The sequence below is a fragment of the Heloderma suspectum genome, chromosome 3 (assembly GCF_057233095.1).
Source record: "Heloderma suspectum isolate Gila_16-S chromosome 3, 16-S_ref, whole genome shotgun sequence".
Classification (NCBI taxonomy): Eukaryota; Metazoa; Chordata; class Lepidosauria; order Squamata; family Helodermatidae; genus Heloderma; species Heloderma suspectum.
In genome coordinates, this window is record NC_139460.1 from 194,267,392 (window position 1) to 194,282,914 (window position 15,523).

The 15,523-nt window shown below is 43.6% G+C and overlaps 1 protein-coding gene across 2 annotated transcripts in view; it reads left to right on the forward strand.

Moving 5' to 3' along the window:
• ZMIZ1 (zinc finger MIZ-type containing 1) overlaps nucleotides 1-15,523 on the forward strand; it is a 556,702-nt gene that overhangs the window by 302,811 nt on the left and 238,368 nt on the right. Inside the window, exon 1 of one of the 2 annotated variants that reach the window (XM_084845235.1) lies at nucleotides 650-877. The exons of the other annotated variant lie outside the window; for it this stretch is intronic. Coding sequence (XP_084701361.1) covers nucleotides 650-877 — 228 coding nt within the window. Of the gene's footprint in view, nucleotides 1-649; nucleotides 878-15,523 lie in introns of those variants that run through there. 2 annotated transcript variants of the gene reach the window in all.

Below are 15,523 nucleotides of genomic sequence, written 5' to 3' on the forward strand. Positions count from 1 at the left end.
AATCAGTGAGTTCAGTCAAAGGGGACAAGGGAGAAGTCTTTCAATGGTGGCACAGCCTGTTTGCTGGTCCATCATGCATTCTGTCTTTGCACATTTTAAATTGTTTATTTATTTTTCTAGTTACCAGAATTTACAAAAGCATTCGGTAACATCATGCCCTGTGCAAGTTGATGGGTGGAACACAGATGTTGTTTTTCAACAATGTATAGTGGTCTTTATAGGAAAAACTTAGTCTGTGTGACATAATGGAGCATTTCCTCTTGAGAAGGTTAGAGCTTTGCTGCCAGAAATCTTGCCCCATGCTTGCTGCTTTGGGATATTGGTTTCTAACTGACAAGAGTGAGATGACACAGCCACCTCCCCCCACCAAAACCCAGAAACCCAAAGAATTAACTAGAGCTATTTCACAGGGGCAGGCAGGGGGTTGGGTACTTCCTGTTTCGATAAATTACTTACAGAAAAAAAGTAAAGGAGAGGTTCTGCTGCTATTCAAGAGTGTTTTTCCCCCTCCCTGGCTTGGTTGTCCTGAGCTGGCTGATTACGTTGCTGGCTGTGGTGTTTTGCTCCTTTTCCTGGAATTTTGGGTCTAGTTTTTCACTTTAAACAAACCATCTCTGGTATTGTTTTCTAACTGTTCATAAGAAAAAGTATGGCTCCAAAGAAGATTGTTGGTAGGGCTTCTTGGCAACATGAACAGCCTGGAGATTTTTCAAGTACAGAGTTATTCCTTCAGCCTCCACAGCACATTGAGAATGTGACTGGGATCAGGTGTATGGTGACAACTGACTACCTATCTATGGGCTCCCTGGCACAATCAGACACGGAGGAGCAGGAAAGTCTGTACACAATCCACAATTTGGAGGAAAGTCTTGGACAGGTAGGCTTTGCTGAGTGTGTGGTTTGTTTATGTAGAAGGAAGAGATGGGTGTGAAGGTTTGTTAGAAACAAACTAAGCAGTATCCACTACTCATCCAGGTCTTATTTCTGGGGGAGCAGAATCAGTGAGTAGCTTTGCTCGTGACATGAAAAGGAGGCATGAGTTCTGTATTCTATCCAAGTCCACCCATTTTTGGAGCAAATGACTGGCTTAAGAGGTTGTTCTTCAAAAGGAGTCCAGTGGCGGGCAACTTGTTCAGCAAAAGAGAGCATAATGCACAATAGCTGGAGGGCCTACCTCTTAAGCTGCACAATATCACCATACCTTGTTTGAAATCACTACATATACCCCAAATTGGTAGGGGCAAACTTGTTGAGTGTCTGTTGAGAAAAAGATGTGGGAGCTCAGAAGAAAGTTTCAGCATCCCTCCCCGCCCCCCAGATCTCTGTGGTCCAAACAATGAAACATCTGCTTTACCTATGGATGAGATGCATGATATTGCTGCTGTGATATTTTTAATGATTCATAGGACTCTGACTGGTGTGGCTTTTCAGATTTTGGAGGTGGGGTAGGGTGGCAAAGAGAGAGATGAGTTTTACTAAAAGGTCTGCCCTTTTCCAGCAGGCTTCTGGTGTTGAATTTTAGCCATTCATTTATTTGAATGTTTTATATGTCTTGGCTCTGGCGGTACAATGGATTATTTTAGCACTCTGCTTTTTTACTTGGCATTTTAGTCCAGCAGTTATTATGTATTTGTAATTGGCATTTTATACTGGCATATAGTTTATGGTGTTTTACCTCTTGTTAAGCTGTCTTGAGTGTATATTTTAGAAAGGTTGCACACTTAAAAAAGCAAAAAAAAGCAAAAAGAGTTTCCAAGACCTGCTCTTCATATACTTAAGATTAAGCTAAAAGGGAATTTATTTTAAAAGCACTTGTTGATACATTTTATGCTTCATAATAACCAGAGACAAAGGTGGCCTAAAATTCAGAGCAGGCTGCCCTCCCCCCCACCGTCCTAACTAGTATTTATTAAAGGAGCACAGGGGCGTGACCAGCAGGGAGTGCAGGGAGGATAGAGGGTTGAATCTATGTTGTCCAAAGCTACCCAAGTTGAATTGTTTCACCATGCTCTAGATTCTCTCTCCCCGCTCCCCAAGTTCTTCACTTGCTGAGTTCTTTAGCTTATTTAGAAATTGGTACAGCATACTTATTTTGAAGTAGCTGTACAGTTACAATATCTATATCATATTGCACTTGTGATAAAGCCTCTGGACACTGTTTGGGTGAGCTGCTATGATGGTATAGAACATTCATGAATTTTCCAACTGCTTAGGAAACAAATGCCAGAACACTTGCAGTCCATCTTCTGTGAGTGGAATGAAAGTTTGGCTTGGATTAAAACATCACATGTGCCTTAGAGACAGGAGTAGCTTTTTGTGATGCAGGCTCAAGATTAGGAAGAAGTCTTCGGGTAGGTATACAAGGGAGCTCAGTCGGTAAAATGGATGAATGAAGGCCACAAAGTAACCTATGTATTGAGAAAGAGGAAACTAATGAAAGGGTAGGAGAAGAAGTAGGGGCTGATTAAAAGGGCAAAGGAGATAGGAAATGGAGGCAAAAAGGGACTAATGAGAGAGGACGCTAATAGCACTTAAGAGGGGTGATATGCTATGGGTGGAGGAGAGAGGGCTGAATATATGTTGTCTATGGCTATCCTAGTTGAATTGTTTCGCCACATTCAAGTATTGTCAAGAGGGGCTATATGCTAAGAATGAAGGAGACAGGAGTGTTCTATTTTAACAATATTGTTCATTTGCTATTTATTAATTTTTTAAAATTTCCCACACCTTAATCCAGAGCTTTCCAAACTTTTCATGTTAGTGACACACTTTTTAGATATGCATCATTTTGTGACACGGTAATTCAGTTTTACTAGCAAACCGGAGGTTAAACTAACCCGTTATATGAGATATGGACACATACATAAATTGTAATAATGAAATGTATGGGGATAGAACATATCTCATGAAAACCTTTCATTTATATTTTTAAAAATATATGATTTGTAAGATAATATACATTGTTGTCATTTATGAGTAACAGTATGTAAATATGTGCAAGAAAATGTGAAAAATAAACAAAATTAACTAAAGTATTTACAATACATATTAGGACACATAGGCCCAGGTAGGAGCTCAGCTGCAGAAACACATGAAGTAGAGAAGCAAAAGTCCAACAAAAATGGTGTAAATATATATGTCTCACTACAAGGCTGTATTGCTGTAAATATTTGCAATGCCTATATCCAGAGTCCAGTTCCAGCACTCTCCGGTGGTACACTGCCGGTGGGTGGTTAATCCACAATTACAGCAGAGTAAAAATAAAAATAAATGGCAGAAATCAAATTGTAAGTGCCACGTGGTGGGTGGCTTGCTGTTTGCCACATTGGGTTGGGGAGGGTGGCCTCCCTTCAGCCAGCAGCAGGTGGGTTGACTGGGTGACAGCCTGCAGCTGCGCTCGCCCGGGTGACTGGGAGCACGCTGATTCCGAGGCTTCTGGCCTCCACTGAGCTCCGTTCCGACTGGCCAAGATGGCGGACGGCCCGCTTGGTGCAGTCCCAGTCCCAGGCGGCGTTTCCACCCGCGTGCTACTCTGGCCTGGCCGCGCAGGAGCGCGGTGCAGAAGTTCGTGAAGGGCGCGCTCGAAATCTCGCAGGGCTGGTGGCTGCTGCCACTTCTCCGTGCCAGAGTCGGCCAAGCTCTGCTCCCAGGGCGGCGCCTCCCCTCCCCTCTCTTCGCCCCGCGCCTCTACCTCGGCGTACTGCTCCAACACAGCCAGTCACGTGCGTCCTACGTCAAGACGCCACATGATCCTAAAGCAGCTAATGTTAAAGCAGCTAAGCCTGAGCTGCTTTAACATTAGCTGCTTTAGGAAGTTCCAGGGGAGGGGCCGAGGGAAGCAAACGCGAGTAAGGGAGCGCCGCGGTGCCCTTCCGCACAATTTTCTGCATTTCGCGCGACACACCTACACACTGCCGCCGACACACTAATGTGTTGCGGCACACTGTTTGGAAAGCTCTGCCTTAATCTCTCAGGGTGACAGCAACGCAAATGCATATAAGATTGCAGCCACTTCTGGAGACACTTATTCCAAATTGTGCTCCTTGATTTCAGTTAGATAACGTCAAAAAAAACCCTGAACCCATGGTTTTAGGGTTCAGGCTTAAGCTACAGTAAACTAGCACATTTTGGGGGTTGGATACTGTGGTCTTGTAGGCCCCTTCCAACCCTATTCTATGATTCTATGATTTTTAACTGCCCCAGAAATAGGGATGTGGGAAATTTCAACTGGGAAACTTCAACTGGAAAATTTTCTGGAAAAATTTCCTATGCAAATTACACTAAGGGTGCAATCCTATGCATGTTTAGACAGAGAGAAAGTCCTAGAACTCTTACAAGTTGTAGGACTTTCTTTCTATCTAAACGTGCATAGGATTGCACCCAAAGCAAAGTAAGCTAATTTGCATAGAAAAATTTTCATATTGTATTGGAAATGTTTCTGATTCCCTTGAGAGTGATTTAATTTACTTCATTTTACTTGCATTTAGTAAACAACAAAACTTTTTTTAAAGTACTCCATGTTAGTTTTTGTCCCAATACACCACAAATATTTGACCTGAAATATTTGATGGGATAAAATAAAACACTTCATATGATTTAAATATTATATTATGTAGACATTTTTATTGCAATACTTGTAAAAACTTAAAGACAATAGCATGTACCTCTCTTACATTGTTTAAGGAAAAAACAAAGGTACTGAAAAGTGTTGACACACTAAGAAATTGTAGGATCCCAAAGAAATGTGCGTGATATGCTGGCAGCCACTGTTTCAACAGAGTTTAACTCCCTTCTACTGAAGTTCTTGAGGCACCTTCAGTTTCACTGTCACTAGTTATTAGTTCCATTTCACAGTGAGACATATATGAATTTCAATGACATGTATGTGTTCTCCCACATATTTGCTAGGGATTATCACCTGAAAATCATTAGAACTTTGAAACTGCCAAGCTTTCTTAATATTGTATTTACAACTTGTAAATACAATATTTACAAATTCATTGTTACTTATGAGCTTATGTAATGGAAACATTTCCACAGAAAAATAAAGCACTGGAAAAATTTTGCCCCATGTCACTGCCCTGAAAAGAACTGTTCAGATCGATTTCTAGGAGCTTTGCTGGTTGTTTGTGCTTAGACTCTGGTTGAACCATCCTAATACTACAAAGGGTGACTTCAGATGACCTGTTAATAGACTATTTGCATGGCAGTAATCAAGTTTACTTGTGTGTTTATTTGGATTATATCCCACACTATCCTACGCTGGAGACAGACTATCCTCAGCTTCTGTTTCTAACCATTAGCAGTCAGTTTCCCTAAATCAGGTATTTGTCATAATCTGGGTAGTACAGGCTGATACTTGATACTGAAGAAAAATGCTGATGGGTAGAGGCAAGCAGCTCTCAGCATCATTCAGATATTTCCAAAGGTCTGTTGTAAGAATCATGGTGGTTGTTTGCCAAATAGTTCCGTCCTTGTCTCACTACAATAGCGTTGCACCACTTTGTCTGCAAGGGATTGTGTTTTTTTCCTCCTCTGTTTTTTTTTTAATCCTCTACATATGGGTTTCCTTTCTATTCTTAATGCTTCGTCTGTCTTGCATGAACAAAGGATATTCTTTGAATGCATCTTCTTTCCTTAAGGAGCAGTGAATTCTACTACCCAAGAGGAGTCACCACAGGAATCTAAAATTCACAAATAGACCATTGCAGTTCAGCAGATTGACTTTCTGAACATCTTTAGGACAGCATTCCCCAACCTGAAGTCCTCCAAATGTGTTATCTTACAACTCAAATCATCCTCAGCCAGCATGGCACAACGTATCTGGAGGGTGCCAATGGCAATTATGGTCCAATACATCTAGAGCACGCCAGGTTGGGGAAGGCTGCTTTAGGATCTTATGTAGTAGCTTTTAAATTTACTTTTCCTCTCATCAGTTCCATGTGTGGGAGAGGTTTTCAGATTTTCTAGCTGCACAGAACTTTTTCCACATTTACTTGTTTGTTGAGGAACCCCTGCAGGTTGCAGATAATTTTGTGTAAAATCCAGCTTCTAAATGTACTATTCATGATGGGCTAGATGTCTAGGGCTCTCCAGAGCACAGTTTGAAAACTATTGATCTATAGTTTTGCAGTGTATCTATTCACTGAATTCCTAAACAATGTTGCTGTGTTGTATGATAAACAAATGACATTTGCAAGACCTTGGAGGTTAATCCACATGAATAAGATAAGATTTACAACTGCTTCAAAACTGAGCCAGGAAAACCAGAAACTGAGCAGAGAAAACCAATAGGACTATGTTTTGACCTTAAAATATAACAGCATGAAATTGTTTAAACATTTTTTGGAATGTGGTTTGAATAAATCCAAACATTTGAGAATATACATAATTTCAGTATGAGATGGGATGGATGGTGGCTTCTGGATTGGGAAAGGAACTAATTTCTTTTTAGAATCATAGAATCATAGAATAGTAGGGTTGGAAGGGGCCTACAAGACTATCGAGTCCAACCCCCTGCTCATTGCAGGAATCCACGTCAGAGCATCCCTGACAGATGGCTGTCCAGCCTCATCTTGAATGCCCCCAGTGTGAGAGAGTCCACCACCTCCCTAGGTAATTGGTTCCATTGTCGTATTGCTCTAACAGTCAGGAAGTTTTTCCTGATGTTCAGCCAGAATATGGCTTCCTGTAACTTGAGCCCATTATTCCATGTCCTGCACTCGGGGATGATCGAGAAGAGATCCTGGCCTTCCTCTCTGTGACAGCCTTTCAAATACTTGAAGAGCGCTATCCTATCTCCCCTCAGTCCTCTCAAGGCTAAACATGCCCAGTTCTTTCAGTCTCTTTTCATAGGGTTTTGTTTCCATTCCCCTGATCATCTTTGTTGCCCTCCTCTGAACCCTCTCCAGTTTGTCTGTGTCAGGGTGGAAACTGAGCCGATAGAACCCCAGAGCAGTTCTGATTCTGAGGAGGACCAGCAATCCGTGGGAGAGGAGCTTGCTCATCTCTCACAGGCACAGCAGCTGGCAGAGATTCCTCCTGCCAGCATTCCTGGGATAGATAGTGACCCTGGCAGCGAGAGAGTGCTGGAGTGGGGCTTGCTGGACGCGCGACGCCGATGCAGGGAGCGACAACAGATGGAGGGCGCGGAAAGGAGGTGTAGCGCTTGTTTGGCACGCAAGCAACGGTCGCGTCCCAAGGACCCAAGGGAAAGAGGGAGGATCTCTCCCTAGCCCATAAGTTCAGGGTCTTCCTGTGATTCTCCTTCAAACGGGGATCAACTGCCTAACCTGGAGCATAGGCTACTCTGCTATCTTTCCCCAGTGCTGTTCCTTGCTTAGTCGCTGATGATTAGCATCTGCAAGAGTCATTAAGTTATAAAAGGATTAAAGCCTTGAAAAGAATCCTTTTGTCTGTGTCTTGAGTTGGCTATTGGAGTAGACTGTAAGAGGCAGCTAGGGTGCTCCTGACAGTCTGCATCCATCTTAAAATGTGGTGCCCAGAACTGGATACAGTACTCCAGATGAGGCCTAACCAGTGCTGAGTAGAGGGGAACTAGTACTTCCCAGGATTTGGAAGCTATGCTTCTATGAAAGGTAAAAGGTAAAGGTGTCCTCAGCCAGTCATGTCCGACTCTAGGGGGTGGTGCTCATCTCCATTTCTAAGCCGAAGAGCCAGCGCTGTCCGAAGACACTTCCGTGGTCATGTGGCCAGCATGACTGAACACCGAGGTGCACGGAACGCTGTTACCTTTCCCACCAAAGCGGTACCTATTTATGTACTTGTAATTTCTTGCTTTCGAACTGCTAGGTTGGCAGGAGCTGGGACTGAAGACGGGAGCTCACTCCGTCACGCGGCACTCAGGTGTCAAACTGCTATCCTGCCAACCTTCCGGTCTGCAGTTCAGCGTCTTAACCACTAAGCCACCGCGGCCCCTATGCTTCTATTAATGCAGCCCAAAATAGCATTGGCCTTTTTTGCAGCCACATCACATTGTTGGCTCATATTCAGCTTACGATCTACAACAATTCCAAGATCCTTCTCGCTTGTAGTGTGGTTGAGCCACGTATCCCCCGTCTTATAACTGTGCACTTGGTTTCTTTTTCCTAGGTGCAGAACTTGGCATTTATCCCTATTAAATGTCATTCTGTTGTTTTCTGCCCAGTGCTCCAGTCTATCAAGATCACTTTGAATTTTGTTTCTGTCTTCCAAAGGATTAGCTATCCTACCCAATTTTGTGAAATCTGCAAATTTGATCAGCATTCCCTGCACCTTCTCCTCCAAGTCATTAATAAAAATGTTGAAGAGCACTGGGCCCAGGACTGAGCCCTGCGGTACCCCCCTCCAGTTTGAGAAGATCCCATTGAGAAGCACTCTGAGTCCAATTCTGTAGCCAAGTGTGGATCCACCGGATCATTGTTTCATCTAGCCCACTTTGAACTAGTTTGCTCATCAGGATATCATGGGGCACTTTGTCGAAAGCTTTGCTGAAGTCGAGGTATATGATGAAGTCTACAGCATTCCCACGGTCCACAAGGGAGGTTACTTGATCAAAAAATGAGATCAGATTCATCTGGCAGGATTTGTTCTTGACAAATCCATGTTGGCTTCGAGTAATCACTGCATTGTTTTGAAGGTGCTTACAGATGGATTGCTTGATCATCTGCTCCAGAATTTTCCCAGGGATTGATGTCAGACTGACTGGTCTGTAGTTCCCAGGTTCCTCCTTTTTACCCTTTTTGAAGACAGGGACAACATTAGCCCTCCTCCAGTCATCTGGCACTTCATCTGTCCTCCATGATTTTTCAAAGAGAATAGACAGCGGTTCAGAGAGTTCTTCTGCCAGTTCCTTTATTACTCTAGGATGCAGTTCATCTGGCCCTGGAGATTTGAACTCATTCAAAGTAATTAGGTGTTCCTTGACCATATGCCTATCGATCTCAAGCTGCAATCCTGCCCCTTCAACCTGTACTTCGCCTTTGCCGGGGGGCGGGGGGGGCGGCGGTCATAGACCCTCTTTTGGGAGAAGACTGAGCCAAAGTAGGAATTGAGCACCTCTGCCTTTTCTTTGTCATCTGTTATCATTTTGCCATCCTTATTTAATAGCTGAACCACCATTTCTTTCCTCTGCCTTTTACTATGCACGTAGCTGAAGAAAGCCTTTTTGTTGCTTTTAGCATCCCTCGCTAACCTCAGCTCGTTCCCAGCTTTAGCCTTCCTGATGCCATCCCTGCAATTCTGTGCTACCTGCCTGTACTCTTCCTTTGTTACTTGGCCGTCTTTCCACTTCCCATATGTGTCCTTTTTTGTCTTTTTAAATGTTGGCAGGTACATTTTACCCATCCCTACTGACCACTTCAGATGTTAGAAATTAAGAAAGTACACTGTCACGTTCAAAGGAGTTCCATAAATCTGTCTTGTTGCATGTACAGGCATTGCACACAGATCAGGAAGCCATAGCCAGTTGCTACTACCTGCTGCGTGTGTACATGTGGTGGAACAAATATGAGTACCCATTTCAAACCTAATGTTGTACTCGTAGTGTATACATGTGATCAATAATGTATAAAATTATCCTAAAATGGTACACAGCTTGTGTATACAGTGTAATTGTGAGGAACAGTTTGAGAAGAGAGACACACACAAATGGTCAAGAAGTCTTTCCCAACACAAGTTCAGCTATTAAAGGGTTGGAGGGTGTTTAAAGGCTTTGCTCTCCTAAGGGAAAAGCTTCCAGCTGGACCTACTTAAATTTCGCATAGGCCTGCTGTCAGCTCAGTTCTTCGAGGTTTCTGTTGTACACTAAGAAGGTCTTTCTCCTGCTCCCCATCCCCACAGTCAAGCAGAGGGAAATAAGAAATGTTACACAGAAAGAGCGGCAACCAACTCCACAGCGGGAAGCCATCTCCAGCCTGAATAAAGGCAGAAAGATGGAGATTACTAAAGGTTTGGGCAGCCTTATTTGAGTATTCTGTTATTAAAGCTAGAAACCTGTGTACCACTTTACTTGGGAGTGAGCCCTATTAAATTCAGTGACACCTCTATAGGTTTGAGCTGTAGTTTGCAAATACAAACTTTCACGTCCCTTTCAGAATCCCTACCCATTCTGCTCCATCTTCCATTTGATCAAAGTTACATCCATGGTTGTAATGGAAATATCCAAAGCAGCCTGGTTGCTGGAGTACATCCCAGCCAGCATGGGCAGTTGCACCAGGTTGCCAAGGCTGATTCAGTCTCAATGGATTTAACTAGAAATAAACTTGTAATATACATTTGAGAAGATTTCCTTCAGATATTGCACTGAGGCTTTTATATCTTTCCCTTGCATCAAGCTGGTGTTGGAACTTCAGATGGAAGAGAGTTTCATAAATGTGTGTCCCACATTGGGGGGCAGGGGGGACACATGTTGCTATCTCAAGGGAGATTGATTGCATTACAGTGTGTCTAACATATTTACTGTCTTCCTTTAAAACGGGTTCCGAGGTGAAGCTGTTTTTCAAACCCAATACATAGAATTGTGTCCTGAACATACATATCAAATCTTGACTTCAAGGAAGACACCATGGGTCAAAAACAAATGGAATGTGGGATCGGCAAGTTAAAACCAAACAAGTTAAAAGGTATCACTTTTGTTGGTCAGTTTCGTTGGCACCTCCCCCCAAGGGCTTGTTACTTGAATAGACAATTGATGCTGTTTTCTGCTCTTTTAAACTTTAGCTATGCATACTGTTCAGCTCCTTAAGAGAGACAAATAGCCTGACCCTAACCATTTATTCTAGAAGAGGAAAATACCATCTATTTGATCTTTGTTTGGATTCCATGTGCAAATACATAATCACATTCTTGGGCATCACTTTTTCTCCTCCCCCTCCCAAGTATCTTATCTGGGTTTTAACAACCGTTAGAGCCTCAGCCACCAATTCAACTTTAGTTCCATAGTAGCCATGGAAATTAATGCTGAGGAATGAGAAGGGGAAAGACTTTATGATTGAGCTGTTCCCTGTGTATACAAGGGAAGGGGTTGAGGTCACGCTACTGTGATTGCTAACTCAGCTTCTTAATGTCTGGGGCTTTGGCCTAATAAAAAGCTACATTAAAAATTACAGTGAGTGATTATAGGTGATTTACAAACCCTTTATGGCTTCCTTCTGGTTCTAACAAAATTGGAATCCACATCTAATAACAATCTATTTGTATCATACACGTTCTCTCTCTCTCTCTCTCTCTCTCTCTCTCTCTCTCACACACACACACACACACACACACAGTCAAGGGTGTCTCAATAACAGCTGTGTTGACATTATTTGCACCCAGATCCGTGCATATTACTTGGATGTAAGCCCCATTGCAGGGACAGTGTCAGACACCTGGGGGCCTTCAATGTGGTACTGCTGATGAGCCCCTGCCACCATCAAAGCCACCCACCCACCCAGTGAAGCCCCCAGCCTGGAATCGGAAATTCCCTCTGCTTTTCCCCAGTAGTATATTGGACACCTTCCAACCTGAGGTGCTCATCTTCCGGAGTCATATCTTTTAGCCTTGTGATACATTCCATGGGGTTTTCTTGGCAAGAATACTGGAGCGGGTTGCCATTTCCTTCTCCAGTGGACCACATTTTGTCAGAACTTTCCACCATGACCTGTCCGTCTTGGGTGGCCCTGCACGGCATAGCTTATGGCTTCACTGAGTTACGCAAGCCCCTTCGCCACAACAAGGCAGTGATCCATGAAGGGGGAGCTAGCAGTGACGGACCAAGAAAGAGATCTTGGGGGGTTTGTGGACAGCTTGATGAAAATGTCAACTCGGTGTGTGACTGCTATAAATAAAAGGCAAACTGCATGTTAGGCATAATTAGAAAAGGAATTGAGAATAAAACTGCCAATTTCATACTGCCTTTATACAACTCTATGGTGCAACCACACTTGAATACTGTGTACAGTTCTGGTCACCATGCCTAAAAAAAGATATTGTAGAGCTGGAAAAAATGCAAAAAAGGGCAACAAAAATTATCAAGGGGCTGGAGTTTCTCCCTTATGAGAGAAGGTTACAACAGCTGATCTTGTTTAGCTTGGAAAAAAGGAGGGTAAGGGGAGACATGATAGAGGTGTACAAAATTATGCATGGTGTGGAGAATGTGGATAGGGAGACATTTTTTCTTCCCCTCTCAAAATATTAGAAACTGTGGTCATCCCATGAAGCTGATTGGTGGGAGATTCAGGACAGATAAAAGGAAGTACTTCTTCACACAGCACATAAACTATGGAATTTGCTACCACCGGATGTAGTGATGGCCACCAATTTGTGTAACTTTAAAGGGGGGTTGGACAAATTCCTGGAGGAAAAAGCTATCAATGGCTACTAGTCTTGATGGCCATGTGCTACCTCCAGTACCAGAGGCACTATGTACACCAGTTGCTGGGGAACATGAGTGGGAGGGTGCTTTTGCACTTGTGACCTGCTTGTGGGTGTCTCGTGGGCAGCTGGTTGGCCACTGTGTGAATGGAATGCTGGACTAGATGGACCTTTGGGCTGATCTAGCATGTCTCTTCTTACGTTCTTATGAAAACAGCAGAAAATAACACAACAGCAACCAAAATGTTAAAAATACTAAGTAAGAGAGACAGATTAAAAACAGTGCGTTAAGATTACATACTAAATGCCTTCCTAAAAAGGAAGGTCTTTACCTACTTCTGGAAGGTTGTTAATGAGTAAGTGAGACAGAATGCCTTGGAAGGCATAATCTAGAGCCTTGGGTACAGCAAACAAAAAAGTCCTCTCCCTAGTTCAAACTGAGTGTCTCTCTGGGCTGTTCAGACATAGAAGAGGGCCTCCAAAGATGATCTCAGTAGGCAGGCAGGCTCGTACTGGAGAATCTGGTTCTTCAGATGCCCTAGTGCTAAACCATTCAGGGCTTTAAAGGTCTTCACCAGCACTTTTAATTGTACCCAGAAACGAAGAGGAAGCCGCTCTAGCCATTCTGACAAGGAAGTCACATGCTCCCTGTATGCAATTCCTGTTAGCGATCAGGCTGCTGCATTCTGGCCCAATTGTAGTTTCTAAATACTCTTCAAAGGCACATCTATCTATCTGCCAACAAAAATGGCACTCAAGGCAGCTAACAATAAAATGAGATTAAAAATAAACTCTTAATTTAAAAAATAACATAAAAACAGATCCATTACAATGCAATTAAAAATGCAGCTATAAAATAAATCAACTGCACCCAGCCAAGTAGCCCCCCACCCCCCTTCAGCAACAGACCAGCTGATGCCCTGAATAAAAACACCTTTGCTTGCCAGAGGAAGGACAACAGAGAGGGGGTAAAGCTAGCCTCTCTCAGCAGTGAGTTCCAGAGCTGGGGAATGGCCAGCAAGAAGGCTCTCTCTTGCATCCCCACCAAATGTGCCTCTGATGGTGGTGGGACCTAGAGAAGTGCCTCCCCCGAATATCTTAAAACCTGTTCAGGTGCATATGGGAAAAGGCAGTCTTTTAGGTAGCCTGGTCCTAAGCCTTACAGGGTTTTATAGGTCATAACCAGCACTTTTAATTGTGTTTGGAAACAGACAGGTAGCCATTGAAGCTGTTGTAACAAAGGAATCACATGCTGCCTATAACCGGCCCTGGTCAACAGCCTGGCTGCAGCATTCTGGGCTGGATGAAGTTTCCAAACACTTTTCAAGGGCAGCCCCACATTAGAGCATGTTACATTAGTCTAAATGGGATGTAACTTAAGCATTTGTAACTGTGACTAGATCAGATGGTGCACTACCGTCATCTGTGTAAACACATTCATGGCCACCACCGAAGCCTGGGCCATCCAGGTTCAGAGCTGAATCTAGGACTACACCCAAACTACAAACCTGAGTCTTCAGGGGGAGTGCAATCCCATCCAGCACAGGTTGAATCCTTGATTTGCCTTTCAACTAACCAGGAACACTTCTGTCTTCTCTGGATCAAGCTTCAATTTGTTCACCCTCATCTAGTCCATTACTGACATCAGACACTGATTTAGAACTAGAGCAGCTTCCTTAGATTTAGATGAAAACAAGAGATTGATTTGGGTGTCATCAGCATAGTGAACCCACATTCCCAGGTCAGCTCTACTGACCACTTTTGTCTTGTCTGGATTCTGTCATGCCTCCATTGGAAGACTCCTCCTTGAGTTGGAGGAAGAGTTGGAACCACCCACCACCAGCACTGCTCAGGATCTCCCAGTAGACCAGGAGAAGCCCAGGCCCTCAGGGGTGATTACCATGAGGCCATCACCTGCGGACGTCAAGGACTCTGCCTCAGATGGGGAGGCAGAGAAACCCCCCAGCCCTCAGGAGAGATGCCACCTGAAAGGACAGGAACTCAGAAGGAGTGCTAGACTGCAGGGCCAACTTTAGGAGTGGGAGAGCTGGGCAGTTGCTTGGGGTGCTGCGCTGAGGGAGTGTCAAGCTGAGCTGAGTGGCTGTGTTTTTTGACTGTGCTGTCCACAGTGAGCTAGGGTGGCAAAAAGCACGTGTCTGTAACCCTTTTCTTTCAAGGTTCTACAGGTTGTTTGGGTACTAACTACAAAAATGATCTCCCTTCAGTTAGCTTCAAAGTCTGTTTCTTTTTCAGTTTCCACTTTGATGTCATTTGCACTAGGTAAAAATCAGTGGAACATGGCTTTACTCTGAGGCAATGTTACCGAGCACTTAGCACTTCAAATACTGTAAACACTATAAGCACTATATAAATAATAAGAAAATAGAGCTGTAAGAGGTCAGCTGGGTGCCTTCTTTATTTATAACTTTTCTTTATTATTTTAAAGATAAAAATAATGAATATTGTAAAATAAAGAATGCTTACCAAAAGATAGGAGCTGCTACGAAACAAAAATAGTCTAAGTAAAACCAGTGATAGTTCTGCTGTGTTGTATAGTGCGCTGCCACTGCTTGGAATATGGCTTTTCAAACTTCGGCTTGTGCAAACCTGTAGCACAGTGCCAGAGAGATCAGGGTTTTGAGCAATGTCGTTCTTGATGGACATCAAACCTTGATGGACATCACACCCCATAAATCCTCTGTGTGTCCCTACCAAATTGACTACAGGGGGAGGGGTACCAAAGGCACTCCTCGCCCAGGGGACTATTCATCCTAGGGCCAGCCCTGCTAGACTGAGCCAGAGGCCTCCTTGTGTGAAAAGGCCTACTTGCACATAGGAGGCTTGCTTGCAAGGAGGACTGTTTCAGCTGCAGTCACTAACAGCTCACAGCTGAGGCTGAGGCATGGCTCTGACAGCCTCTGCATAAAAACAGCAGTGTAAGAAGAGGTGGAAAGAATACACAGAAAAACTATACAGGAAATACCTTAATGTCCCTGATAGCCATGATAGTGCAGTCACTGAACTTGAGCCGGACATCCTAGAGAGTGAAGTCAAGTGGGCCTTAGGAAGCATTACTAACAACAAAGCTAGTGGAGATGACAGTCTTCCAGCTGAACTATTTAAGATCCTAAAAGATGATGCTGTTAAAGTGCTGTACTCAATATGCCAA